The sequence below is a fragment of the Haliotis rubra genome, unplaced genomic scaffold, assembly GCF_003918875.1.
Source record: "Haliotis rubra isolate DU_JTF1 unplaced genomic scaffold, ASM391887v1 Scf53, whole genome shotgun sequence".
NCBI lineage: Eukaryota > Metazoa > Mollusca > Gastropoda > Lepetellida > Haliotidae > Haliotis > Haliotis rubra.
In genome coordinates this window covers 1865884-1882545 of record NW_025767224.1, presented here as the reverse complement: position 1 = coordinate 1882545, position 16662 = coordinate 1865884, and the positions used below count along the sequence as shown (strand labels likewise).

Genomic DNA, 16662 nt, shown 5'->3' with positions numbered 1-16662 from the left:
GGCAGGTAGTGTGGGTCTGTTCACTCACCTTCACAGACACCTCAGGCAGGTAGTGTGGGTCTGTTCACTCACCTTCAAAGACACCTCAGGCAGGTAGTGTGGGTCTGTTCACTCACCTTCACAGAGACACCTCAGGCAGGTGTCTGTTCACCTTCACAGACACCTCAGGCAGGTAGTAGTGTGGGTCTGTTCACTCACCTTCACAGGCAGGTGTGGGTCTGTTCACTCACCTTCACAGACACCTCAGGCAGGTAGTGTGGGTCTGTTCACTCACCTTCACAGACACCTCAGGCAGGTAGTGTGGGTCTGTTCACTCACCTTCACAGACACCTCAGGCAGGTAGTGTGGGTCTGTTCACTCACCTTCACAGACACCTTCTCACAGGCAGGTAGTGTGGGACACCTCAGGCAGGTAGTGTGGGTCTGTTCACTCACCTTCATGGACACCTCAGGCAGGTAGTGTGGGTCTGTTCACTCACCTTCATGGACACCTCAGGCAGGTAGTGTGGGTCTGTTCACTCACCTTCATGGACACCTCAGGCAGGTAGTGTGGGTCTGTTCGGACACCTCACCTTCATGGACACCTCAGGCAGGTAGTGTGGGTCTGTTCACTCACCTTCACAGACACTCAGGCAGGTAGTGTGGGTCTGTTCACTCACCTTCACAGACACCTCAGGCAGGTAGTGTGGGTCTGTTCACTCACCTTCACAGACACCTCAGGCAGGTAGTGTGGGTCTGTTCACTCACCTTCACAGACACCTCAGGCAGGTAGTGTGGGTCTGTTCACTCACCTCACAGACACCTCAGGCAGGTAGTGTGGGTCTGTTCACTCACCTTCAGGACACCTCAGGCAGGTAGTGTGGGTCTGTTCACTCACCTTCACAGACACCTCAGGCAGGTAGTGTGGGTCTGTTCACTCACCTTCACAGACACCTCAGGCAGGTAGTGTGGGTCTGTTCACTCACCTTCACAGACACCTCAGGCAGGTAGTGTGGGTCTGTTCACTCACCTTCACAGACACCTCAGGCAGGTAGTGTGGGTCTGTTCACTCACCTTCACAGACACCTCAGGCAGGTAGTGTGGGTCTGTTCACTCACCGTCACAGACACTTCAGGCAGGTAGTGTGGGTTCCTCATGCAGGTTGTGATGTAGAACTTGAAGTCTTTGCTGTACTCCACTATGTGTTCTCCAATCCGGATGTAGTCCAGGCCGTTCTGATGGAAACAGAGGAGAGAGCGATAAATCTTGATAGTTCACACGCCATAACCAACATTTACAACAGACAGTATAAAACATTTCAAAATGTTATTTGACTCATAATGTCTCCTCTTTTTAATCTAAACATGGGAAATTATTTCTTTTTCTAAACACACCAGTGTTATCCCTTAAGAACAAGTACTGGTTGATAACAAAAATTGGCTTTAAACTTAAAACTGTTTCAAAACCTCCAAATAGGATATTTGTTTATGCTGTCAACATATTAACCAAGCAACATCAGGTAGAACCTTACAAAAGTAATAGAATTATCAGTTATGAACTACTTAGAGTACAAAATATACCAAATACATATTTTTGTCTTAGTATCATCTCCTTTATTAGCATCACTGTCTATTATAAAAGAAAGATCTACAACAGCAATAAATTGTCTATATTGTCACACATTACATTTACAAACATACATATCAGAGGGACACACACTGGAGATAAACCGGCATATCCTTAGTATACAGACACTCTCTGGAAATAAACATGCACATCCTACAGACTCACACTGGAGATAAACATACATATTCTACAGACAGGCCCTGGAGATAGAAATGCCTATCCTACAGACTCACACGGAAATAAACACGTATATTCCACAGACACCCCCGAGATAAACATGCATATTCTATAGACAGGCACTGGAGATAAAAATACATATACCGTAGACACACTGCTGATAAACATGCATATTCTACAGACACACACTGAAGATATACATGCATACACTGGAGATAAACATGAAGATATACAAGCATATCCTACAGACACATGCACACTGAGATATACATGCATATCCTACAGACACACACTGGTGATAAACATGCATATCGTACAGACACACTGGAGATAAACATGACTGGAGATAAACATGCATATCCCACAAACACACACTGGAGATAAACATGCATTATCCCACAGACACACACTGGAGATAAACATGGAGATAAACATGTTTATCCCACAGACACACACTGGAGATAAACATGCTTATCCTGCAGACACACACTGGAGATAAAATACATATCCCGTAGACACACTGGAGATAAACATGCATATCCCACAGACACACACTGGAGATAAACATGCATATCCCACAGACACACACTGGAGATAAACATGCATATCCTACAGACACACACTGGAGATAAACATGCATATCCCACAGACACACACTGGAGATAAACATGCATTATCCTACAGACACACACTGGAGATAAACATGCATATCCCACAGACACACACTGGAGATAAACATGCTTATCCTACAGACCCACTGGAGATAAACATGCATATCCCACAGACACACACTGGAGATAAACATGCTTATCCTACATACACACACTGGAGATAAACATGCATATCCTACAGACACACTGGAGATAAACATGCATATTATCCACACTGGAGATAAACATGATACACACTGGAGATAAACATGCATATCCCACAGACACACACTGGAGATAAACATGCATATCCCACAGACACACACTGGAGATAAACATGCTTATCCTACAGACACACACTGGAGATAAACATGCATATCCCACAGACACACACTGGAGATAAACATGCATATCCTACAGACACACACTGGAGATAAACATGCATATCCCACAGACACACTGGAGATAAACATGCATATCCTACAGACACACACTGGAGATAAACATGCTTATCCCACAGACACACACACACTGGAGATAAACATGCTTATCCCATATCCACAGACACACACAGACAGACACACTGGAGATAAACATGCTTATCCTACAGACACACTGGAGATAAACATGCTTATTCTACAGACAGGCACTGGTGATAAACATGCATAACACACCTATCCTACACATACTGGAGATTAACATGCATATCTCATAGAAAAACACTAGTGATAAACATACATATCCCACGGACACTAGTATTATACATGCAAAGTCAGAAGTAACAATTTACTTACATCCTTGAAACAAGCAGGAAATAAGAAATCAGAGATTTAAAACATACTGAACTAGCTTCCCTTGCAAATATTGGAAACTACTTTCACATCAGCCACAGAGCTGTTACGATAAAATAAGATTGTTGACACTACTCTTCAGTACATATGGGTGTGTTAAATCTGATGATTCAATCTTTTAAAGCAACACTGCCAACAGTGATCCTACATGTCTAGAGCAGAGGTGAATAAGTGAGTGAGTTTTACACTGCTGTCAGATCTGTTCTATCCTGGAATGTCTTCAATTATGGTGTGATTACCATGGTAATGAATTATCATGATATTCCAGCTGGAATGAGTTCTATTACCAGTTACTGATATTCTCCTGACCTGTTTAAATGTCTGTTTCAGCAGGATGGGTTCCAGGATGGGGTCCAGCTCCTCCCCAATGTTCTCCAGTAGACAGGGGTTGCCGAACTGTACAACATACAATACACGAATGTCAGCAAACATCATACCTGCTTCACTTGAAACAAAGGAACTTGATTCAAACACATTAACTTTAATCATGAAATTTGATTACATCACAATAACTGAACATATGTCATAATAAATAACTTTGTAGTTGAAGTTACATACACAGCAAACCTGTGCAATAAAATTTAGTTCTGTGTGCCCTAGATTAATCAAGTACCTGTGTTATGGCTATTTCTAATGTCTGAACCTTTTGATGACTTCACATCTCTCCACTCAGGAGACTTCAGGACTCAATGCCTAAAACAAAATGAGGATCCAGGTGGCTCCCTGGGAAAACAAAGAATGTCAAGACCAGAGTGTGCAGAGACATCTGCCCTCTGACTGAGTTCCAGGAGTCTTACCTGAAGACAGTTCTCAAGTCCTCGCGTGTAGTTGGGGTCAGACAGTTTGACCACCTCCAGTTTATTGGCCTTCTCCATGTTCTTGATCCACTTGTTGGCCTGACCTTGAGGGTCAATCATTAGTGGCCATCGGTTGGCTGACGTCACAATGATGGCATTGTCCACAGAGTAGCTGAAGGGAGACATAAGAGGCAAGTCACAATGATGGCATTGTCCACAGAGTAGCTGAAGGGAGACATAAGAGGTCACAAGAGTCACAATGATAGCATTGTCCACAGAGTAGCTGAAGGGAGACATAAGAGGCAAGTCACAATGATGGCATTGTCCACAGAGTAGCTGAAGGGAGACATAAGAGGCAAGTCACAATGATGAGTGGCATTGTCCACAGAGTAGCTGAAGGGAGACATAAGAGGCAAGTCACAATGATGGCATTGTCCACAGAGTAGCTGAAGGGAGACATAAGAGACAAGAGACAATGATGGCATTGTCCACAGAGTAGCTGAAGGGAGACATAAGAGACAAGTCACAATGATAGCACAGAGTAGCTGAAGGGAGACATAGAAAGAGGCAAGTCACAATGATGGCATTGTCCACAGAGTAGCTGAAGGGAGGGAGACATATGATAGCTGAAGGGAGACATAAGAGGCAGAGTCACAAGCAATGATGGCATTGTCCACAGAGTAGCTGAAGGGAGACATAAGAGGCAAGTCACTGAAGAGAGCTGAAGGGAGACAATGATAGCATTGTCCACAGAGTAGCTGAAGGGAGACATAAGAGGCAAGTCACAATGATGGCATTGTCCACAGAGTAGCTGAAGGGAGACATCAGAGACAAGTCACAATGATGGCATTGTCCACTGAAGGGAGACATAAGAGCAATATTCCAGCAATGATCACGCAGTAGCTGGGGACACCAATGAGAAATGGGCTTAACACATTGTCCACAGAGAATCGAACCCGGTCTTGGCGTGCGACATAAGAGACAAGTCACAAGCATTTGTCCACTTTTAACCACTAGGCTAGCTTAAGAGACAACCGCATTGTCCACAGAGCAGCTGAAGGGAGACATAAGAGGCAAGTCACAATGATAGCATTGTCCACAGAGCAGCTGACTGACTGACTGACTGAGCATTTAGTTTAAGAGACAACGCTTTTAGCAATATTCCAGCAATGTCCACCAGAGTAACAGACAGCCCATGTGAAGGAAGACTTATGTAGCTGAAGGGAAGAGCAAGTCACAATGATGGCATTGTCCACAGAGTAGTATGATAGCATTGTCCACAGAGTAGCTGAAGGGAGACATAAGAGGAAACTAAACAACTGGGAGAGCTACACAAGCTGGTTCAGTTTGCTTGACTTTGAGATACAGGTATGACAAGTACAAGGCAAATTCTCGGTATGGAAATTTCATTTTTCACATACAAACTAATTTCTTTTAAAAAGTATTCAGCAAAGTTCTATATCCCTGAGAAACAAATATGAAATACAAACAGTATGATTTCTGATAAGGGGCAACTAAATTCACAACCCATGGTGAGTGTGAGTTAGAATTGGCCCTAGCAACCTACGCTGGTCGTAAGAGGAGACTGAATTGAAAAGTGGTTCAGGCTTAATGACACAGCTGATGGTGTGTCCAGATACACTGACAATGTTGATCGTTACTAAAAATACCAATCACTGGATTGTCTGGTCCAGACTCAATCAAATCCAGACCTTCATACAGATGCAATGCAGCTGCATGTGGCATTGAATAAAGAACACACACACAATAGTTCATATATTTGGATAACTGTTACTGAATGTGTTTTGTTCAGATACAATGACAGCTTACTTATGCAGTCAAAGATACAAGACAAGACTCACTTCTACTTACAGAGGTTGTAGAGTCAAGGATACTTTCACACTATGATACTTACTTGTCCACTGGGAGACCAGCTATTTGCCAGTCTCGGATCTTGACCGGATCTCCAAGAGTGCTTGACAGAGAGAAGGTCTCAGATACTGGAATCCCCTTGTCTTTACACATGTCATACCACTCCTTCAGACACTCCTGCAACACAGATGACACACATGACACAGATGACACAGACAACACACAGATGCTACGGATGTCTCACAGATGTCAAAGATGTCACAGATGACACATAGACATTACAGATGTCTCACAGATGACACACAGACATCACAGATGTGTCCCAGATGATAGACAGGTGCCATACAGAGATCACAGATGACACAGACAACACACAGATGTTACGGATGTCTCACAGAAGTAAAAAATGTCACAGATGACACATAGACATTACAGATCTGTCACAGATGACATACAGAGATCACAGATGACAACACATCTGACTCACAGACATTATTATTGTTGTGTTAATCTGGAACCATGTTCATCAACACAATGTTAGTGGAGAGGCCACTGTTGGGATTATGAGGTAGCACTGTACATCAAGCTTTTCTCACCAGCCTATAATCCAGAATAAAAGGTCCCAGATAGGCTACTACACTGGCGGAGAGAAGGACATCACCCACGATGTTGTCATACGTCTCGCTGAGCTCATGGACATTCTGCGTCCACCGTGACCTCTCCCCACCCAGGCCGCTGATCAGCTTGTTGGCCCTCTCTATCTTCACCTTCGTCAACTCGATGTTGTCCTCCAAGTTCTGTAATGTGGATATACGTCAGATTCTAACATTGATATTTAAAAGTAGTTGTGAAGATGTATGAAATTGTAATGACTTCAAACAGATAAAGAACAGAAGAAGAGCAACTTGTATCTCTGTTATATTTTAGGTTGTTTACTAAACCATTATGACAATATTTGGGAGAGCATTTCTGGAGGCTTTGTCATACCTGTCAACTCTCACGCATTTGGCGTGAGTCTCACGCTTTATTGACAAATGTCACGCTCTCACGCCTCCAAATAATAATCTCACGCATATCTGGTAGCCAAAAATAATTTCAAAATTAATACGCATTTTCGTTCGTTTTTGCGTAAAGTTGAACATTGAAAGAACGCCTGAATGAACGAAGTACTAAAACGATGTTTATGCGAATGATTCGGCTTATTATTATTTATTAGCATGCATCTTTTAGTGTCAAAATAATGCCACCAGAAGGCTCCAAATGCTCCTGAAAATCACTAAACTTCATTTTCGGGGGCGGAGGGCCTCGCCCCCCCAAGAGACCCCCCACCAGGGCGTCGCCCTCGACATGACCCCAGCTGGACCCTGGCTTATTTTTTTCAGTCTCACTCCAAACCATCTTTAGGGGTTGACAGCTCTGCTTTGTTGAAGCAGCATCTTTGATACTGAAAGAAATCTGCCCTGACCTTTTTCTCGGTCTGCTTCTGGTTGAGATGGTCATTTAGGTTGGCCAGCTTGTCACGGACAGTCTTCAGTTCTGCCTGCTTCTCCTTCAGCTTGGCCATCTGGTCCTCAAGGACTCCTTCTGCCATTGCCAGACTCTGCTGCTTGGGAGCCACCACCTACAGGTCATCAGTGAGTGAGCCAGTTGGGTTTAATTCAGTTATATCACAGCATATCAGGTGAGGTGAGGTGAAATTGGGTTTTACGTCGTGCTTGAGAATATTTCGCTCATATGACGACGTGCATGCGTGTGTATGTGTATGTGCGGCTGCTTGTACTAGCCCAGACTGAAGCTGGTTTTATAGTGCTAGCCCACTGAGATACCATGCCGCAGTGAAGCATCAATACCCCACTCAGACACATTATACTGACTCCGAGCCGACCAGTCCTTGTTGTACCCATTAATGCCGAGCGCCAGGCAGGGACCAACAAGTACCATATTTTAACGTCTTTTGGTTTGACGCGGTCGGGGAACACAGCATATCAAGACATTGTGGGTGGAAAACCCAAAGTGATGCAGGTCTTACAAGTGCATTACTTAGGTGAAATCCAGGAGCACCGGTAAGATGTCCGTATCTCGGACAAAACATCATATCACACCTGGGTCCAACAGCCTTAAAGGAGTTTAGTGACTACCCTGGTAGACTCTGTGACAAAATGAACACATCTCACCCTCACTATCTCCATGATCAGATGCCACTCACCTTGATGACACCATCATAAACATCCATGGCCCGGACCCACTTGCACAGGCCCTCACAGGCTGATGACACGTTCTTGATGATGGCCGGGTCGAAGTCGGGGTTGTTGATGTACTTGTCCCGGATCTTCTTGATGGTTGCTGCCGGAATGTTGTCCTTGTCATACTCCTTCAGTGACTCCAGAAACTTCATGTCTCCCAACATCTGCGCAGCACACACAAGTGAGGGAAGGCGTTACCGACATATGTCACATGAGGAATACTCAAATTTGTCCTACAGGCTTGCTTGGTCAAAAGTTTACATGTCAGCATTGAGGTTATTTTTCTTAAGGACTAACTTCCAGAAAAGATTTTTTTTTTAAAACAGTTTTAGCATGGTCATCTTATTATGTTTGTGTTTACAGGCTCACACATAAATTAAAAGGGTTCAGCAAAAAGCTTAAAGTATTGTGTTTCTTTCCTGTCACACCAGGTGCCTCCCCAAACATATAGTTCCAGCAAAATATTCACTGACCCTGTGGTAGGGTAATCCATACTTTCTATATTATTACAGAGAATAATTACATGGTTAATATGTACAACAACCTACTTGCAACTCAGACATGTGATACTCCAGTTGATTGCTGCTGGTAGTCTTCCACTCACATCTATATTTACCAAGTTACTTACCTTCCTGGCAGGGGCCCAGTAGTCTTCTCCAGCCTTGCCGTTTGGGTCCAGCTTCCTCTCAGGTTTGATTCCCTGAAACATGCACACAACCACTTACAAATGTGAACAATATAGTCACAACAAAAACACCATCATCAACATTTCAAGAACTTCACTTATAGCACACTGAATTAACAATATAACATCAATGCCTCAGCCCAGCCAAATGTTGGTGCAGTGTCATGTTCAAGTGATTCTGGAAATCCAGCGTCTGCCTACCTTCATGATGCAGACAGCCTCCATCACCAGCTTCACCCCTGACGGAGGGTTCTGGAGGTTCTTCACAATGGAGATGTCGTTCTGCTTCAGAGTGTTGAGAGCGGCAACAGCAGCGTTCAAGGCAGGTAGAGCTACAGCAAGCTTGGCCTCACATTCATCCTTTGAAGAAGAAACTTACATGTGTCAAGAAAAGTAACACAGTAAACATTTACCCATCTGTTTACATGGAAAATATGCAAACATATAGAATAACATATTATACCTAAAGGAAATGCATTAGTCAACAATATACACTCAGCCTTTTTCACAATGCAAGTAATAACATTAGCCAAGTTCAAAATAGTTTACATGAATAATCTCAATGCCATCAATCCATGTGACTCACCATGATCTCAATGTTCCATGCAACTTAGCTTTACACCAACAGTGTATGTAACAATAAAGGTGTATGTGATTTACCTTGACACCAATGGTCCATGTGAATAACATAACTCATTAGTACCTCCAACAGTCCAAGTAACTCCAACAGTCCAAGTACCTCCAACAGTCCAAGTAACTCCAACAGTCCAAGTAACTCCAACAGTCCAAGTAACTCCAACAGTCCAAGTAACTCCAACAGTCCAAGTAACTCCAACAGTCCAAGTAACTCCAACAGTCCAAGTAACTCACTTTGACACCCTTATTGACTACAATGGTCTATGTGACTCACCTTGATACCCTTTGCCTCCATGGCAGCATTGTTGGCCCTAGCCTCATCTGCTTCGACAAGTCCTTTCTTCTCCTCCACCTCCACCGTTTCCTCCTCAATAATCTTGATGAGCTCTTCAGTCTCCTTGCTTGTCTCAATCAACTTCGGCTGCAGGTCGATGAGTTCCTCTTGCATCACGTTGATCTACAGGGCAAGAAGAGATGCCATGATCTGCAGCTACCCAGAATCCTGTGAGATGTCACATGACCTAGCTTATAGTGGGTTATCATGCGCAACTAGTCACCATTGTTTTGTCTGGTCCACACCCCACTGACGTAGCTGAAACCTTAGCAACTGTAGCAGTTATAGACAATATCACCCAGTGTGTCTTGATACCAAAATACATCAACATGAGCTAATACAAGTTTAAATCTTTAAAGCTTGTGATGATGTATTTGATTGATTATAAAGGACAAAAGAGTTAGATTCATTTTATCATTACAAATAAGTTTTCAAACTGTTTCAGTTTGTAATTAGTGAAAACAATGACTTGAGAGTACAAAATACAGCTAACCAGCGTCAGCTGCAGAGAAACTAGTGATGTCCTTTGATATCATCTTCACCCAACCAACATCTCCTGGGGAAGCCACTTTTGAAATAACAAAACAAGGTTCACTCTCTCATTTCAGAAGAAAGGTGTGCCTCCCTGGATAAGGTGTGCAGGACACTATACATGGTAGAGTTCCTCACCTGAGACTCGGAGAACTCCAGCTTCTCCAGGCCCACCATGTACCTGTTCTTCAGGGTCAGGATCTCCAATCTCTTCTTGTTCAGGAGGTTCTTGAATGTCTTGATCAACTCCAAGTAGGAAGTCGGAGTCACATAGTTCCTTCGCCGCATCGTTTCATAGTACCTGCGTTAAATAGCTGATTATGCTTTGAGATATTCCAGCACTGATGGACACTAGCAATGGGGTTCACACATTGTAATCATGGAAAGTCGAACCTAGGCACTCAATATATGGAATGAGATTTGTGGCAACTGCCACCATTAACTCTGGTCAGCAGTCTCCACAGTGGTAATGCTATTGGTTTGGAAAATGTCAGTTGTTCTGCACACATAAACTACTGTGGTACTGACCTGGTTGAGAGAGCTCGGACACTCTCATGGAAGTGTTTGCACATGACTATAGTCCGTTTGGCTCAAAAGGGACAGCCAGGTGTACGAGAAACACGAGCACAAGTGCCGACAAAGTTATTGATTCATTCACCTGTGCTGTGCTGTCCCCATCCTTTCTCGCACACCTGGCTGTTCCTCTCTTTGCACTCCTCCCTTGTAACAAATAGTGAACTGTGTAAATATTTTAATGATAGTTTGTTAAACAACTTTATTATTATTAGGACATAAATTCTGCAACAAACTCACGGAGTTGGTCTGATGTTTTGATTATGATCAGCGTTTCATTGAGTATTATATGTTTATTAGTTTTTGAGTTAGACTGCAATTCATCGGTCTGCTTTTGAGCCAAACGGACTATACTGTGGTACTGACCTGGTTGAGAGAGCTCGGACACTCTCGTGGAAGTGTTTGCACATGACTACTGTGTTGTCTCTGACATCCTGAGACATCTCCACCTCATCCAGGAACTTGTTGGCCACCAGCTCCAGGGCATCCTCCGGCCACGCCTACACCAACACAGGCTACTTTAATGCATGCATTAGCATTACCGATATTGTGTTACACAGGGTAGCAGTGATATATGGATTTATACACTCAGGATCTAAGCCCAGAGTCAGAAAACCTTAATCAATATACTCCCAGAAAAATGTCAGTAAACAGGAAGGTATACGTAGTACTTCAGACTAACATCTCTGTTCGGTACTTCAAACGAACAAAAGTAAAGGTGTTAGGTGCATAACTACCATACCACGATACATCTTCCGCTGTACTGAGGCTGGGTACAGGATGTACTCCTCTATTCTCTTCTATCCCCTCCCCTATTCATTTCTGTCAGTACATTTTGCAATTTTTTCACCTAAGTTTTAAAGAGGATGACCTGACCTTGAACCAGTCTATGGTGCAGCAGTTGATGAGGGACGGGAACATTCGGAGTCTGTTCCGGAAGGTGTCTCCAATGGGACTGAATGCCAGCACCACATGCAGGTTACGTCGGATCCGCTCAATGAACTTGTTGTACATGTTCAGGGGAGTGAACTCTATCTGGAGGTTTTCCACCTGACACACAACCTGCATCTGCAAGACAACAGTGATTGTGATCCTCACCAAGATGACAATAGTGATTGTGATCCTCACCAAGATGACAACAGTGATTGTGATCCTCACCAAGATGACAACAGTGATTGTGATCCTCACCAAGATGACAACAGTGATTGTGATCCTCACCAAGATGACAACAGTGATTGTGATCCTCACCAAGATGACAACAGTGATTGTGATCCTCACCAAGATGACAACAGTGATTGTGATCCTCACCAAGATGACAACAGTGATTGTGATCCTCACCAAGATGACAACAGTGATTGTGATCCTCACCAAGATGACAACAGTGATTGTGATCCTCACCAAGATGACAACAGTGATTGTGATCCTCACCAAGATGACAATAGTGATTGACAGTCACTGTGCTGACCAAGATGGCATTTACAGTTCTCAATAATGTCCACCTATCTTACCAATAATCTCCAGTCTATCTACCTACCTTCTCAATAATCTCCAGGCGTTCCTCATTGTCATACAGGTTTGGGATGTCACCAGTGTTCAGGATCATGTTCACGTCCTCCAGGAATGATTCATCCTGTAACAGTTACCATAGTTACATTTTATCTATATATCAATTACCTCATCAAAATTGTCTTTATGCAGAACTTCTGCAATCAAGTTGCCATAACATTCTTGAGTACATGATGATAGCTTGGTGAAGAATGTTTGTTCGGTTTTTTACTCTGCAACAATCCAGCTACAAGACAGGAATCTATAAATAATTCAATCAGAGCCAGATGATCCAGTGATTGACATCATGAACATTGATCCATGCAACTGGGAAGCATCAACTAGGACAGTCAGCCTGACTGATCACCTCTTATGACAAGCATGACAATTCCAACTAAGATCTTCAATGTTGAAGAGTTATCTATTACACATCACTTGTTGGGATGCTTGCCTTGATCTGATGGTCCCCAAACAGGAAGACCGTGGACACTCCCTCATCTCCAGCTCTCCGCATCATCCGCTTCAGATCATCTCTCCACTCCACGGTAGTATAGTTCTTGGTGATCTCAATTTGGAACAGCTCAAAGTCAGACATAAATGCTGCCAGTCTGGTGACACTCTGACGACCACTGCCCCCAATACCTGGTCAAACAAACCATCACATGATTGACCATACCCTTGCTACCTTGATGTTCTTCTTTGCAGGAGTAATGTGTTATGTCACATTCAGCAGTATTACATCTAAACCAGTGGTCAAGAAGATGAGCAACTATCCATGCTGTCAGCAAACTATGACATACAGTTAACTAAGCAACATATTGATCCACACCTCAGTCAGCTCTTATGCAAAGCAGGCGTTATAGGGAACCATGACTACCTCCGTTCAGCCAGTTTCTTAACAAGACACAATTTACTGTACAGAGTTGCATACCTTGAACATGACCATGCAGGTGGTATTTATCAAACTTGTAAGTCACTAAAACCTACATCACTTCTGGGACTCATTCAGCACTGAGAATTTTGCTAAAATGGTGTATTGTCATCTTATATATTTAGAACTTTATGCTGGTTGTGAGATATTTATTCATGAATAACACATCTGAACATGAAAACAAACTCACCCACAAGGAGACAGTGACCATTTGGCTGCTTGAGAACTCGGCTAATTCTGGAGATGTGTTCGATGGCGAACCTGAACATCACCAGCTCCATGGGGGCCTTGCTCATCATGTTGTACTCCTCCAGGTTGTGCTCTATTGTCTGAAGCAGGCAGTTAATTGGTGTGACAGATTCATGTCCAAATATCAAACACCCTTGGGTATTTGTTATCAGCATCACTCTACATAATTAATATTGGTGTGATTTGGCATTTCAGATGGAATCACTGGTAATGTGTCTTGTGTAGGAATATTCATCTATACAAACATCTGTCAGTCATTTATATGTAACAGTTGATCAGCATTGTCACAAACAATATGCAAAATGTCATCAATACTACAAACATTATTAAAGCCTTTCCTTTACTGCTAGCTATCTCACAACTATATTTCCAGTTTTTCAAATGTTTAGTAATGATAACGATCATACCCAGTAAATGTAGAACGTAAGTTAGCTAAGGGTTTGTAGTTAAGGTCATACATTGTTGTCATTGAGGGTGTCAATATTCAGTGAATGGCACTGTTGTTCTTACCTCCCTTAGCTCATCCAGATTGAGGATTTCATCGTACAGCTTGTCCTCCCCTTTCTTCGTGAGATAGTCCCCAAACATCAGGCTGCGGATGGTGTCATCACGGATGGACTTGCCAGGCTCCAGAAGGTGGGTGAACAGGTTGTTCATCTTGTCCTTGAACTGTGACTCAACCACTGACTGCAAGGATACACTGGATGAGTATCTGTGGGATGTTACCATGCCCAAAGAGGTTCAGTTCCTTCTCAAGCAAGATCCCTTGCCCTCTTAACAAAGATATGCTATCTCCTGATCTGATCCCTTGATCCCACAGACCTAGGATGTTTAGCACTGCCCACCAGCAACCTGAGGTCCAAGGTCTGCCCCAGTGTCCTGGACATGAATTACTCAAGCATTCCCAGGACCCGTGAAGATCCGGGGTAGAATAGGTCTTCAGCAACCCATGCTTGCCACAAAAGGCGGCTATGCTTGTCGTAAAAGAAGGCTACTGGGATCGGGTGGTCAGGCTCGCTGACTTGGTTGACACATGTCATCGGTTCCCAATTGTGCAGATCGATGCTCATGCTGTTGATCACTGGATTGTCTGGTCCAGACTCAATTATTTACAGACCGCCGCCATATAGCTGGAATATTGCTGAGTGTGGCGTAAAACTAAACTCACTCACTCACTCACTCCCCAGTGTCCACATGCCCCAGGAGGTAAAGCCAATCATCTGATCCATGGCCAGACCCATAACCCACGTTTCCAAACAGGTAACATCTGCCACCTACATTCTTATCTGAGGTGCTACTGATGCTGCGTATATCGCTGTGCTGTGAGTCCTCCCATAGATGACATCTTTCCTTGTCACCTTGCTGTTAACCTCACTGGTCATATGGACAAGCCATGTTACCAGGGATCACATGGTCAAATCCCAGCACAGGAATTGGATCCTTTATGGCCACAACACATCCATTCAGCTTCACCATGATTTAAACATAAGCAATTTTGGGTTTCAGCTCTACAAGAAGTCAAGACCATGTTAAATCACTCAACCTGATGGTTATCATGGAACAATGTTCCATGATAACACTCAGCAGGCAGTGTTCATGTATAGTTTGAATGTAACTGCTGTTGGTTAAAACTATTTACCTTGACCATTTTGAAGAAAGTGTTGCGATCCTGGTCATCCACAAGTCTGTCATAGAACACCCGGTACACCTCGTGCACCCACAGACGTGCGATCTTCTGCCCTGCAGCAGTGCCAACAGCCGGCATCACCGACGCTTTTATCAACAGGATACCCTGACAAAACAGGAGGGCAAACTATACCAGTAGCTTTGACTTGTGGTCATCAATATTTGCATTTCTTAGATAATTAGGATAAAGGATCTAGGGTATATAAGACCTGGGGTATATAGAATCTAGGATACACAAGCACACAGTTATCTTACCTGTACAACTCTGGCAAAGTCTCGAAGGTTGAACAGATAGTGGGACTTGGATGGTGTTGGGAGGAAGTTGGTGATGGCCATCTGGTAAATCTCCAGTGTGGATCCCAGTAGAATCTACACACAGAGACAGAACTAACAGTAAACCTTATATTCATCAACAGTCTACTGACAGTCAGCAACACATATCTAAATTTACAACATGCCACATTCCGATATTTCCCTCAATCATGCCTTGAAAATACAAGAAACTAAAGTGTATTTGCTGTGGAAACATTCATGAGTGAAGTGAGTGAGTATAGGTGCCTACTGGTTTAGATGTAGTAGTAGAGGGAATGATTGTACGGGACCAGGTCCAACAAAAGCCTCTGCAAAGCCTTATTCCCCAAATAAGGCTTTGGTCGGACCCTTAGCTCTTGCTACCATTACCCCTACTATAAAAAAGTTTGGGACGCTAGCGGGATACGAACTCCCGCGGCTGAAGTGTGTGGGATTGCGTATATGACATAGAAAGATAGAAAGGTTCTAAAAAGTAGTAAAATGTCCCCGGCAGCCACAATTCCCCAAGGGTGAAATCGAAAGATGATGTTGCGCTTCCTCCCCTTGGGAATTGTGCCGGCTGCCTTTCTCTCACCATGAGAGTGCCCCTCTCAGCTAAGTGCTTTAAGCGACCCAACTGATATGATCTTGATTCCTTACGAAACACCTCACATCACACAAAGCTGCAAAGGAATCTCCTGAGGCAAAGGCGGGATCACGAACCCACATGTATAGCTCGGCGCCAAACTATACATAATGGGCGCACCACTCAACCGATTGAGCTACGGGGACATAGCTGAATCATCTCGGTTTAACGGGTCTATCCTGAACTAGCACTTTCCTGATCCGTGACACTATCGCGGTAACACTGTGCCGTGCAGTGCGATCAATAATTCTTCTCTTACAAAACCTCTGCCCGGCCCATCCCTCAAGTAGTACAAGTTAGGCTCGTCTGCTTTAATATCCACTTTATCTATGTTGTAAGTTTTGACTGACCATATAGGATC

At 43.5% G+C, this 16662-nt stretch overlaps 1 protein-coding gene across 1 annotated transcript in view; it reads right to left on the bottom strand.

Annotated features, from left to right (window-relative positions):
* LOC124252955 (dynein axonemal heavy chain 3-like) overlaps positions 1–16662 on the bottom strand; it is an 81757-nt gene that overhangs the window by 8529 nt on the left and 56566 nt on the right. The window contains 20 exon segments of the mRNA XM_046686655.1: positions 1097–1213; positions 3226–3228; positions 3592–3678; positions 4080–4251; positions 5995–6128; positions 6548–6748; positions 7417–7572; positions 8158–8358; positions 8823–8894; positions 9081–9239; positions 9790–9972; positions 10519–10681; positions 11320–11453; positions 11830–12021; positions 12488–12583; positions 12950–13140; positions 13620–13758; positions 14189–14365; positions 15318–15470; positions 15620–15733. Coding sequence (XP_046542611.1) covers positions 1097–1213; positions 3226–3228; positions 3592–3678; positions 4080–4251; positions 5995–6128; positions 6548–6748; positions 7417–7572; positions 8158–8358; positions 8823–8894; positions 9081–9239; positions 9790–9972; positions 10519–10681; positions 11320–11453; positions 11830–12021; positions 12488–12583; positions 12950–13140; positions 13620–13758; positions 14189–14365; positions 15318–15470; positions 15620–15733 — 2844 coding nt within the window.